Source organism: Lynx rufus, unplaced genomic scaffold, assembly GCF_022079265.1.
Source record: "Lynx rufus isolate CCGP_SWC_20201006 ecotype Redwood Valley unplaced genomic scaffold, mLynRuf1.p SCAF_12, whole genome shotgun sequence".
Lineage (NCBI taxonomy): Eukaryota > Metazoa > Chordata > Mammalia > Carnivora > Felidae > Lynx > Lynx rufus.
Genome location: NW_025814826.1, coordinates 8133048 through 8146434, shown reverse-complemented (window position 1 = coordinate 8146434; position 13387 = coordinate 8133048). Strand labels below are relative to the sequence as shown.

Here is a 13387-nt window from a genome sequence, read left to right as displayed (position 1 = left end):
AACATAACAGTAATTCCCCTCCCCAGCTGCAAAGTTAATAATTGTTGTCGATAAATGGAAATAGCATGAAAAGTAAGGGCCCAAATGAATTTGCCCTGTCAGCTGTGCCTGCCAGTTCAGTTCTTGTAAAGGGTCCACAGAAACAAACACAGCTTCTTAACCTTATTTTTCAAATGTGTATGATGGGGTACGAATAAAACTGTTCCAGTGCTTTGTCCTCAGAGGGCACCAGACCACCGGTGGCCCTGACAGACGCCCAGAAATCACACTTCGATGACTAGAGCCCGAGAGTTGCTCCCGGGAGAGCGTGCCCCTTTGCCTGCAGAACTCGGTGGCACGAGTGGGGGCTAGTGCGATTGCTCCGACCAGCAGAACATCGCACGGCATGCCCTCCTGGGGCTTGTGCCAGCGCACCCCCCACCCCTGCCTGGCATGCCGCAGCGAACACGTCTCTTTCTTTTCCTTTAAGGAGTGCGGCATCTGAACGGTCTTCCTAGGGGCGCCTGGGTGGCTCAGTCGGTTGGGCGTCCGACTTCGGCTCAGGTTACGATCTCGCGGTCCGTGAGTTCGAGCCCCGCGTCGGGCTCTGGGCTGATGGCTCGGAGCCTGGAGCCTGCTTCCGATTCTGTGTCTCCCTCTCTCTCTGCCCCTCCCCCGCTCATGCTCTGTCTCTCTCTCTCTCTCTCTCTCTCTCTCTCTCAGAAATGAATAAACGTTAAAAAAATAAATAAAAAATAAATAAATGAACAGTCTTCCTATATCCGAGGAAGTTCCCGCCGTCCAAGGCACGTGCTCCCCTTCACTGTAGAGGATAAAGGTGCCAGCAGTGTGCTCTCCTAAACTCCTTTGCTTCCGGCCACATGCCTCCGGCCTAGCTCAGCCAACCCGATCCCCCTGCCCCGGACTTCCAGCAGGAGTGAGGGCTGGAGGGCAGTGGGGATAAGCAGGCATCGCCTCCGGGCAGCCGCCGTGGCCAGGCCCCACGAGGAGGGAGGCAGCAGCACCCGGTGTCTGGGTGCCCGCGGTGTGAACGTAGGCTCCTGCGCCTTGCTGGGCTGCTACTTTGGTAACCTGATTGCGATTCAGTGTGGACGAGCCTTCACGCTTGGCTCCCCAGCCTTCCGAGCCGTAGCTGCCTCTCAGGGAATTCTTTCACTGTTTTAACTAGGTAGTCAAGTTTCTGTGTCTGCAAGTAGAAATACTGACTGATGGAGGAGTTCTTTTCTTAATCTGGCAAGCCAGTACACTGCCATTAAAACAGAACACAAAAACGTGTCCGATTTTCTGTGCACAGACCAGTGTCCCGTACGTGTACTCATTCTGTGGCATCTTCCAGTGTGTGCATAGAGATAACCTGGTTGTGTCCCCCCGCCCCACCGGACTGTGAACTCGGAAAAAGAGAAACTCTGTCCGACGAGGCATGTTGTTCACCACGCAGTAGGGCATAGTAAATTTGAGAGAAAGAGCTACCAAAAGCATTCCTTATTCTTTTAAAATGCACACTTCTGTATGAGGTAAGTATCTGTATTTTTCTTCGTACAAAGCCTAACATGGCACATACGAATAAAAATTAGTAACTTGTTCTGAGGGTGGCATTAACTTCTTATCAGTAAAACCCAATTAATTTTTCTCTTCTAACTGAGAATTATCACGAAAAGTAACATTCTTCCTATAGGAAACTTGAAAAAGACAGAAAAGAATAATAAAGAAAAAACAGTACTGCAGCCCTGAGGTAAAAATAATGGTTTATTTATTTTTGTTTTTTTTTTTCCCTCTGTGCATACATTTTTCTCCCAAAATGTTGATTATAATATCTCTTGTGACCTATTTTTATTCATTTTTTTTGTATTTCCCATCGACACATTTTTAAAAATATAAATAATGCTACCTATAGATAAAAGTGTTCCAATTTGCTCAAATCTTACTAGTGGCTATTTGATATGTTTCCAGCTTTTCATTATTATAAAAACACAGCGAACGTCTTTGCAAACATTTCTGATTATTTCCTTTTTTTCTAGTCCCTTAAATACATTCCATGAGAGAAAGTATATAAGTACTTCTGAGATCTTAAAAACATTATTAAATGTAGGGCAATTCAGGCTCCAAGCAGCCGCATGTGAGAATAGTGTCTTTACCACCCTCTCAGCAGCAATGAATGTATTCATTTCTCTTTAAACTCTCACAGGGGAAACTGGTACCTGGTGCTTTTCAATTTGTATTTTGATTGCTTATGTGATTTATAGGGAATTTAGTTGCCACATTTACAGCAGACATTTTAAAAGTTTGCGGTCTACAGTATTATTCTATTCATAAGATTTTTATCATGTGTGTTTCAGTTACCATATATTGAAATTCATTAATTCACTAGGCATTAATGTTTTACATTCCATTGAAAACCTTTGTGGTTTCTCTCACTACTTTTATGCTTAGAAAGAACTTGCCCATTCAGAAGTCTGGTAAATATTTTCCTGTATTATTTTTGTTTTTAAAAATGTTAAGGGGAAAAAACTAGAATAATACAAAACAGTGAACAGAATAGTGATTTCTGTGCCATTAAACTTGTAGACTCTAGAGGGTGTATTGTTACATGGACGTGAGAGTACCTACTTGCGTGTAAATGAAATCATACATGCAGCTTAACCATTTTTAGAATATGTTGTGGAATCATAATATGTTATAATGTGTTACAGTGTGATATGATTTCATTAGCCACGAATTGAATGTTAAACAGTAGAATCCTTACCAGGGTCTTTTATGTGACTATGTTAAATATTACAGCATTACATTGAGAAGACAAAGACCTTTACGACAAACAAAAATGGTTCTGTGCTTTTTAGGATTTTTAAAGCTTACTCTAAAATTGCGTTTCTGTGTTTCACCGGCTGGTACATTCCTTAAAAGTTCTTAACCAGTACTGAGTTTGTTAACCATGTATTATAATATTCTAGGTCTTTAAAGCCTAACATGCTACCAACTCAACTTGTTTGGAAATACAGTTAGCAAGTTTTTCCCTATTAGGCAATAGCTTATAAACAAAGTGCTCGGATCTAGTTCTAAATCAAATCATTTAAATATCCTGTCTTTTTAATGATGTCTTGTGTTAATATATTAACTGGGAATCCTCTTTTCTCACCATTTTTTTCACGCATCGGAGATTTTGGACATCCTGTAAAATCTGAAAGGAATTGGTGTTCAGTTAAATTTAGAAGATGGGAAATGTCTGTCTCTTTTATAGCAGTGAGTTTCAGTGGAGTGGAGGTTGTCTGTCCACTCTGTGAGACCTGTTGGAATTTCCAGAGTGGAGGGCAGTAACATTTATGGTTTGAAAATGATACAATAATATAATATGAATACTTAATAATATATATGTTTAATAATATAATATGAATACTATGAAATAATATAATAAATGTAATAATGTACATTATTAAAAGCCAAAGTCTTCAAAATTTACTTGCTACTGGTAATATGAGAAGATAGTATAAAGGGGCAAGGGTTTAAAATGTCAAAAAACCACTTTACAGAGGGGTAGGCGGCACATTTGCTGTGAGGATTACATGAGGTAAAGACTATGAAGCGTTAGCAAGCTGACACCTGTAACAATGTTACTGTTGTTGTTATAAATGGTATATGATCTCTGTTTTTTAAATCCATCATATTTCACATACAATATGGCAGCTTTCTGAGATTATATTTACTCACATACAGTTGATCCTCGTTTTTTATGCATTCTGTATTTGTGAATTTGCCTATTGGTTAAAATTTATTTATAATCCCCAAATACTCATGCTTTCGAGATCATCTGTGGACGTGTGCAGAGCAGAGGAACGAACGTTTGAGTTGCTGGACGCACAGCTAGGCAAACAAGGCGATACTCTGCCTTCTTGTCTTAGCTCTTGTGCTGTAAGCCGGTGTCCTTGGGATTTGTTTAGTGTCATGTATTTTGCATTTTTGTGCTTTTTGTTGGTGATTTCACTGTGTGAAATGACCCCCGAGCATCGTGCTGACGTGCTGTTCAGTGTTGCTAAGTACAAGAAGGCTGTGATGTGCCTTATGGAGGAAGTACATACGTTAGATAAGCTTCATTCGGGCAGGAGTTTTAGCGCTGTTGGCCGTGAGTTCAATGTTAGTGAGTCAACAACGTAGGTTAAATCAGTTGTCTTCAAACAGAAACATGTAAAACAAGGCTTTGTATCGACAGGTTGATAAGACTGTCGTGACCAGAGGCTTGCAGGAACGTATTCCTGTATTTCCCCTAGGAGTCTCAGTGTTCACTAAATCAGGGTTCATGGTGACTTTAAGAGAACACAACTACCATAAATAATGAGATTCGGCTGTATTTTCTGTGTTGGAGGTATCCAGAGGGGGCCCGGTAAAGAATTCCTTTCCTACTTGCCTGAATTCCAAGCTATTTGAGATACTTGACAACGGAGATAACAGATAGAGGCCAAACTAGAATCTTCACCGATAAAGTCACTTTTGGAGAATGTGCTGTGCCTTCCTGGTACTGAACCCATTAACCCCAGGGGGCACTGGACAGCGTGGAAGAGAAAAGAGGGAGCGGATGAGTGTCTCAGAGTCCTGCTTCCAAACTCTCGAAGCACGGAAGTCCCTCTGAGAGGGGTACGCAAGGGCAGGGGCAGACGGGGCTGTTGGGTTAAACAGCAGGACAGAGAAGCTGGCCCTGCCAGCCCCCCCAAAGTGGCTCATCCGTACCCACACAGACCGTGCAGCTGAGTAGGCAGTTTGCAGTGAAGTAAGAATGGCTTTGGATCTGTCCCCCCAAACCCCTTTGAAACTTACTCTGTGATGATAGTCTTTCCATGCCTTTGGATGAAAGCCTAGGTGGGTTGCAGTCCTTTCCCCCTCATGCCGAGATGACAGCCCCGTGATCGTTTTAAATCACGGAAAGCGTTTCGTTGAAGACATTTAGCAGTCCTTCTCGCTGCGTACTCGCAGGAAGGACGTCTCTCTTTGCGATGCCCTCAGCAGGTACAGGCCCACAGTCCCACCTCTTCCTGGCTCTGTTTCCCTGAGCTTACCTGCCGTTGCCTCAGTCTTCCTGAGGCCGGTGAGCGGAGAAGGTGGAGGCGACGGGGAGGAGCGGGGGGGTTTCTTGCTTGCTGTTATTGATGGCTGCTTTATGTTCTCCCCCCTGCTGGATGTCTGAAGCTGGTAATTCCTCTTGGGAGCACTTTTTTGGGTTCGTTGGAGGCCCCTTTTCTGGGCCACCCACCGCAGCCCCTGTGGTTGGGCCGAGCCGCCGTGAGCTTCCTCCGGCTCGTGGTGCCACTCAAACTTCTTGACACCCCAGGCTCTGGGAACGTCGGCCGATCCTGACACAGCCCCCTCTTTGCTGCTGTGGGTTACTGTGACCTCTCGGGCTCATGCCGCTGTCAGGCACCAGGCCACCGTCCTCCCTGCCTCTGAGTGTGGTTTGCTTGGCGTGGGGTTGGAAGCCGTCAGCACCTTTTTCTTTTCTGCAGGGCAGGGACCTACCTCGGGGCCCGTCACGTTCTATAGAACACTCAAAAATCACCCTTCCCCTCCTTGGATCCTTTAATGCTGGAAATAGAATTTAATCCCTAAGGGGATTAAAAATCACTAGAGTTCTTTATAAATTCTGTATGTGACGTTCTCTCACGGTTTCCCGTTAGTGTCTCATATCTGTGGATTTGGCATCTCAATAGCTACTGAGGCAGAGGAGCTCATATTATTATTGTCATCTTATACATGTATACGTATCAGTTTCAGCAGTTCCAAAAAAGTAGCCTGGTTACAAAGACGTCAGGTAAACTCATGCCCGGTTAAGTCATCAGAGTAGGCAGGTCCGTATTTTGCAGCGCGGCAGTGGGGGAGTCTTGCGCGTATGTGAGAAGAAGGCACGTTGGGCCTTGTGACTCTCTTCTTCTTCAGTGTTACTCTTGACTTGCGTATTTCTCTTTTAAATCTCCGTTCTCTGTGGTTTATCCCGATGGCCAGCCTAGACTACTCACAGCTCTTGGAAGAGTTCATCATGGGAGGTGCAGAGATGACAAGCCGGCAGGTAGTGAGTGCTGTGTAAATGTTTGCTATTATAATTGTTTGGAATTCTAGTAACAGTGTGCTAGAGCAGTTGAGGGAGGGTTGTCTTCAGGCACTTTGGCTGCAGTAAAGGCCTCTGTTTTTTGAAGGCTTACCGGTCCTTTAGTGATGTCATTTGGAGAAAAATAAACTGGGTGATAATAGACATTGTTATTAATGTAGTGCGTATTAATAAAATGTAATAATATGGCTAATAGATGTTTGACGAGGGCCTTCTGTCTTGAGCCCTTTGGAACAGAGGGTAAGCAAAACCACGCATAGATTTGCCTTTCATGGATCTTCTTGTATAATGAGGGAGACACATGTAATATTTTAAAAAGTCATTCAGGTACACAGTTGCAGCTCATGAATACAATGAAAGGAAGATACAAAGTGCCACGAAAAGGGCATATTTGGGGGATTAAAGTGGGGAAAGAGAAGGCTTCTTTGAGGAAGGAACAGTTGAGGCAAGATCTGAAAGACGAATAGAGGTTATGTGTCATATGAAGTGGGAAAACTTCTGGGAGAGAAAGCAGCATGTGCTAAGGCCCTGTGGCTGAAGGACCTGAAAGTAGGTCAAGGGAGTCTGTGCAGAGAGCACAGGTAGGCGACCGTGCTCTGTGAGGCACTTGGACAGGAAGTCCAGCCCAGACTGTGAAGAACCCAGTCAGCCATTGTTTTGTTTTTAATCAGGGCAAGTGACAATTCAGATTTTTGGCAAGGTCACTTTGACCACAGTGAGGAGAATAGGTTGAAGGGGAACAGCCCCTGCGTCCTCATCACCCTCACCGTGATCACTGTCATCATCATCATAGCAGCAGACACGGGCTTACTGTATTGCAGGGACCTGGGCTTTACGGCCTTTGGGCTTAATACCATACCGTAGAGGAAGTGTCCGGGTTCCCGTCATTTGCCAGGAAGGGATTGACTAGATTAAATGACTCAGCGGAACATACCTGAGAAAGAGCAGAGCTGATGCTAGATAAAGTGATGTGTTAAAGCAGAGGACCTGACACATGACAAGCGATTAATGTTCGCTTATAATTATACTGTTCTTTCCCCCTCGATGTCAATACATTTTTCAAAAGAGATGTTTTAAAAAGGAAGTATAAAAAGGTATACAGATAAAAGCCGCTCTCTCACGCTTGCCCCATCTGCCCATCCTCGGGACCGTCTTCCTCTGCCAGAGTTCCTAGTGCCTTATCGCCGACTGTGTGCGGAGGTGCTGCTCTCCACCGACGGTGAGGCTGTGGGCTCCACGTTGCCGTGTGGACGTAGGAGCCCCCACAGCTGTCCCCGCAGCCACACCCTCGCAACAGCACACAGAACCTCTTTCTGTTCACGAAGCGAATCGCGTCTTCACTTCATTTTTGCATCTGTGGTGACCGGGGGTTTCCTGGTGGTAGGGGACACAGCGACAGAAAGCAGTGTCGGCTGGCAGTCATCTGGGTGCCCTTGACAGTAGGAATTTCCTCCTCTGTTTCACTGGCCAGGACATCACGTGGCATGTCGCATCATCGTAAGAGAGGGCGGCTGTCTTAAAGAGGAGTCTTTCTCAGGAAATTCACATGGCTTCCACCAGGTGCGTTTTAACCCTGTGTTCCCTGCTGTCTGCATCTGAGCTGTCTCCCAGCGGCCGGTGGACTTGATATTGACCTGACACGGGTACAGACACTAGATGGTGTTTAGTATACCGGTTTTAAGCAAGCCACGAATACCGGCAACGAAGAAGTTGTAACACTCGGCAGCTTAGAAAACGGTGATCGAGAACAGGCTGCAAGATACGCGGGTAGATGAGATGTGCCTGGATTAGGAAACGAGGCTGACAGCCGGATTCACCAGTGGGAATTTAAGAGAGAATATCTTGGAATACGTTGAATCTGTGATTCAGGAAAAAAAAAAGTTTTAAAGACGCGTGTCGGTTTACTTACCATATTGTAACTTTCCTCTTTAAAGTCCCTTGTCCCTTTGCTACACGGGCCTTCTGCTGGCTGACAGCGGGAGCTGGGACGTAATTGCCTCATCTTCACCAAGTGCCTTCTGTTCCGCAGGGTTATCGAGCAGCTTGGCGGGAAGCAGCTGGTAATGAACCACATGCACCATGAGGACCAGCAGGTTCGCTACAACGCTCTTCTGGCCGTGCAGAAACTCATGGTGCACAACTGGTACGTGCTGGCTTTTTCTTCCCCCTCCCCCACCAAGCCGCAGCATCTCGCTTGCACCTTGCAAAGTTCTTACGCGAACGCTCTGATGAATGATGGCTTTTTAAATCAGCACTTTTGATCAAATACCTAGAAATATGTTTCGCCCGTCGAGGGCAACGACGTCATTTTTAAGAGAGCAACTGCGTTGATGTTCTCAAAAAATGAGCATTCAAAGTACTAATATCAAAAACACTTGCAGAGGTAACTAAAAGGACCTTCACGGCTTGAGCGAATCAGTCTTTTTTGGAGTTGAGGGGAATCCGGTTGGATTACTGATCAGAGGCTTTACAATTTCACATGGCTTAACTCTTTAGAATATGGTTAACCTGAACAGTTTTACGTTCACGTGAAAACACTAAGATTCAGCTCTCACATTTCATTCATTATAGCCTTTTGCTTTTGAAATAACCACAGTCATGTTTTTCTCTCATTAGTTTTTACTTTTCAAATAAAAATCGTTGACCTTTTTGTACCCACTTAAGATAGACTGGAGAGTGACTGTTAAGATAGAACGGTGAGCCATTGGTGTCCGTGATGGAACCTACCAGAATTCCCTTTGCCATGGCTAATTTTAGCGGCGGGTTGGGTGTTTAGTGCCTTCAATGCTCTACTGAACAGTTCACATACCTCTCTGTTCTCCACCATTTGGAAGGATGCTCTGGTGGTGGACTTCCGTTAAGGCTCTGTGAACAAATACACGTTCCCTCTTACTGACGGTAATGGTACGAGTACGTTCAAAGGAAAGAATGAAAGGTGCATTGGTAGGTGTGCATTTGAGAGATGCAGGGGAACACAGTATAGGGGACCATCCGGGAGCGCTGCTGTGGCATCTTATTTTACGTATTATGATCTCACCACTGAAGCACTTTTCTCATAAATACTGACACACATGTATGCGTTCTTTCAACGATTCTTTTGAGCACTTACTTTGTACCCTGTTACGTTAAATGCCGGGCTATGGATATGATGGAGGTAGGTGCAACTTACCTGGATAGAGATGGATAGAGAAGGCCTCTGGGAGTAGGCCAGAACAGCTAGGCTGACACCGTCGTGATAAGGAACCAGCCATGCAAGCCAAGTTATTAGGGGCAAGCACTTCAGGTAGAGGGAATGAGAGGGGAACCAGCCCTCGGCTTCTTTAAGAGCAGTGCCTGGAGACGTCCTTGGTTGTCTGGAGACAAAACGGGGGTGCTGATGCTACTTGTACAAGTTGCTAGAGGCCAGCTGTGCCGCTTAACGTCCTGTAATGCACGGACAGGCCCCCGCAGCAAAGAAGCGTCCTGCCTGCCACGTTAACGGCACCAAGCTGGAGAGACTGTAGTTGGGAGTGGTGTGAGGGCCGGCATGGGGAAAAAATGGGCAAGGCGAGATTGCCAGGGAACCGGTCACGTAGGGGCCTGTAGGCCACCATTTGACTCTTTCATAAGACGAGTGGAAAGCCATTGATGACAGTATTTGATTTATGTTTTAAAAAGATCTCTGAGGCTACTCTCTAGTGAATGGATTGTGGAGGGGTAAGTGTTGAAAGCAAAGAACCGTTTTAGTGGTTGTCACTGCGGTTGAGAGTAGAGATGGCCGGTGGCTTGGATCGGAACACTGAAAGTTGAGATGACAAGTAGTAGGTGACCTTGGACAGAGGTCAGAGCCCGTGCTGGCGGCACTTGATGGACTGGAAGCATTTTTACTTGTTTTTATATCCTCGGCTCAAGAAGAAAGGGATCAAAGCAGAGGGCACTCAGAAATGGTTTTTATCTAATATTTAGCAGGAGGAAAAAACTTTTCAAGTCTGTCAGTAAAAAACAGAACATTAGACTGATTTTCTCTCCTTGTTTCACTTTACCATGAGCCCCGTTTTCAACACAAATGAATTACTTAGTAGTTTTGTATCTCTTGGTTGGTATCTCTTTCTCGAAATTGAAGAATGTTGGCATTTAGTAGAGTTCAAGGCTGTTGCAGCCAGCACACTTATATTTGTCTTGTGTGAAACACACTTTCATTTTCCCTTTTTGTTGATATTAGGGTTGCTGAAGTATAATTCCTGTCTTGCTAATAAAAAAATTCATCAAAAATTTTTTTTAATGTTTCTTCATTTTTGAGAGAGAGAGAGACAGCATGAGCGGGGAGGGGTAGAGAGAGAGGGAGACACGGAATCCGAAGCAGGCTCCAGGCTCCGAGCTGTCAGCACAGAGCCTGACACGGGGCTCAAACTCACAAACTGCGAGATCATGACCTGAGCCGAAGTTGGACGCTTAACTGGCTAAGCCACCAGGCGCCCCTAAAAGAATTTCGTTGTAATAGTTCTTCCTGATGAAGTATTTATTGTTGGGTTTAGCTTTTTTTTTTTTTTTTTTTAAATGTGTATTTCTGATGTGGGAGAAAAGAGGGGTGTGAGATAAAATGACCTTTTTTCTTTGCCAGTGGAGGAAATTTTTTGGTTGAGAATTTTTGTTGTTTCAGGGTTCATGCATTGAAGGTGATTCATTTGCAATTGGAATATTTCCTTGAGTTTAGGAACTTGATTTAGTTTCTTGTTACATTTTTCAACGCATGATTACAAAAGAAAAAGTAAACATCTTTATAGTTAGACACTGGTTTCTTAGCTCTCTGACTAGCTGATGAGCAAATATCCTTTTCCCCCCTAATTATGTGCTAAGCTCTTGTAACTTTGTTTTAATTATGGTAAATCTCCTTGAACGGAGAAGCTTAATGTCAATATTTTCTTACACTTTCTCTTTAAAGAAATTTCCATATGAAGAGAAATTTTGTTGTGACGTGTATCTCCATGTCTCTTTGTGCTAGAGAATGAAAATTGCTCAAGTAAATAGCAGGTTATTTAGAATATCAGATTAACGTGAGATCGAGTAGAATGCAATTTGGAAAGTCAATCTTCTGCAGAGGGTACCTTCAAATGTGAAAAGGATTTTGAATCTGTATCTTTATGCAGGTATATCCAGTTTGCCTTATTAAGTTGTGCTGGCAGAGACTGCCTTTCAACTTGCCTAAAGTAGATGCTCCCCCCCCCGCCCCCAATATGGTACTCGTGTGCTAAACATGTCTGCTGATTGAATGTTACAAAATTTTCTTGGAATTGTTTATTCTCACATCAAAGACAAACATGAAAACAATTGCCTTTGTTTCCTCTTAGCATTTTATTGGTTTTACTTAAAATGAGTTTCTGTAAATGATTATGTTGGTACTGTATAGTGAAATCAACTAGCTGAAAACATTTAAAATATAATCATAGATTTAAAAGTGGGGGGAAAGCCTGCCTCAGTGGTAACAGCAGCAGCCTCTCATGCCATTTTCGCATGCTTCTCTGGACTTGTTGTTTTGTTCCTGGGCCACACTTTGAGATTCCCAGCACACTCTGGATTTTCTTGTACTCGTCTACCCGAAATGATTTTCAGATTTCTTTTTTTTTTTAAAATTTTTTTTTTTTAATGTTTATTTATTTTGGGGACAGAGAGAGACAGAGCACGAACAGGGGAGGGGCAGAGAGAGAGGGAGACACAGAATCGGAAACAGGCTCCAGGCTCCGAGCCATCAGCCCAGAGCCCGACGCGGGGCTCGAACTCACGGACCGCGAGATCGTGACCTGGCTGAAGTCGGACGCTTAACCGACTGTGCCACCCAGGCGCCCCTTCAGATTTCTTAAATACCGCATTACTCCGTAAAGCTTCTGTTTATGAGTCTAAGTCATAATTTTGGATACAGTAAAGTCAATATTTTACTATTTTTTTTGTTTTAAGCATAAGTTTAAAATTACATTTAAGTATAAACCGGATACTCGTGAAATGATAGAACTGGGCTGTCAGTGGATCTTGGTGTTGATTCTGTTTTAGGGAGTCACATGTTAAGTTTTTGATAATGTAGAGGTGGATCTGAGCCTACGTAACGAGGGAGTATAGAGTTGTGTGCCGTGTGAAAATACTCAATTCTTTTTCACGATTGTGTGGTTGATTTCACAGTTACATCATGAATTTTGCAGGTCTTGGAATTGCTAGGGTTTCTCCCCTTCTACTTGACACCTGCATTTACATGGAAAATGTAGTATGGAAATGGGTATGAAATGGGTATGGAAATGGGTATGGAATGGGTATGGAAATGGGTATGGAAAGGGTATGGAATGGGTATGGAAATGGGTATGGAAAGGGTATGGAATGGGTGTGGAAATGGGTATGGAAAGGGTATGGAATGGGTATGGAAATGGGTATGGAAAGGGTATGGAATGGGTGTGGAAATGGGTATGGAAAGGGTATGGAATGGGTGTGGAAATGGGTATGGAAAGGGTATGGAATGGGTGTGGAAATGGGTATGGAAAGGGTATGGAATGGGTATGGAAATGGGTATGGAATGGGTATGGAATGGGTGTGGAAATGGGTATGGAAAGGGTATGGAATGGGTGTGGAAATGGGTATGGAAAGGGTATGGAATGGGTATGGAAATGGGTATGGAAAGGGTATGGAATGGGTGTGGAAATGGGTATGGAAAGGGTATGGAAATGGGTATGGAAAGGGTATGGAATGGGTATGGAAATGGGTATGGAAAGGGTATGGAATGGGTGTGGAAATGGGTATGGAAAGGGTATGGAATGGGTATGGAAATGGGTATGGAAAGGGTATGGAATGGGTATGGAAATGGGTATGGAAAGGGTATGGAATGGGTGTGGAAATGGGTATGGAAAGGGTATGGAATGGGTATGGAAATGGGTATGGAAAGGGTATGGAATGGGTATGGAAATGGGTATGGAAAGGGTATGGAATGGGTGTGGAATGGGTATGGAAAGGGTATGGAATGGGTGTGGAATGGGTATGGAAAATCCTCCTCGATGCGGATGGGGAGCAGAATGGTGGGGGGCTGGAGTGGAGCTGCCAGGGAGGGAGGGGACGCTTGGCGCACCCTGGTGTCTCCTCGGTTCAGGGGGTCTGGAGCGGGTCAGTCGCACTTACAGCCCTGCTTCCAAATGGCGGGCAGCTCTCTGACCTTCCCGTACTCGCTGTGTATTCGTGGTATGCTCCTGTTCTTTGAGCAGCGCTGGACTTGTGTGTTAATAAACTTGCCAAAATACATATAAACAGTGACAATGTACTCTACAGAACTTTTATATATACCCTCGGGTT

The 13387-nt window shown here is 44.4% G+C and overlaps 1 protein-coding gene across 2 annotated transcripts in view; it reads left to right on the top strand.

The window, feature by feature from the left end:
• The window catches only part of ATP6V1H (ATPase H+ transporting V1 subunit H), a 113593-nt gene that overhangs the window by 75864 nt on the left and 24342 nt on the right, over positions 1-13387 (top strand). For both annotated transcript variants that reach the window (XM_047073925.1, XM_047073924.1), the window contains one exon: positions 8115-8228. In XM_047073925.1, coding sequence (XP_046929881.1) covers positions 8115-8228 — 114 coding nt within the window. The remainder of the gene's footprint in view (positions 1-8114; positions 8229-13387) is intronic.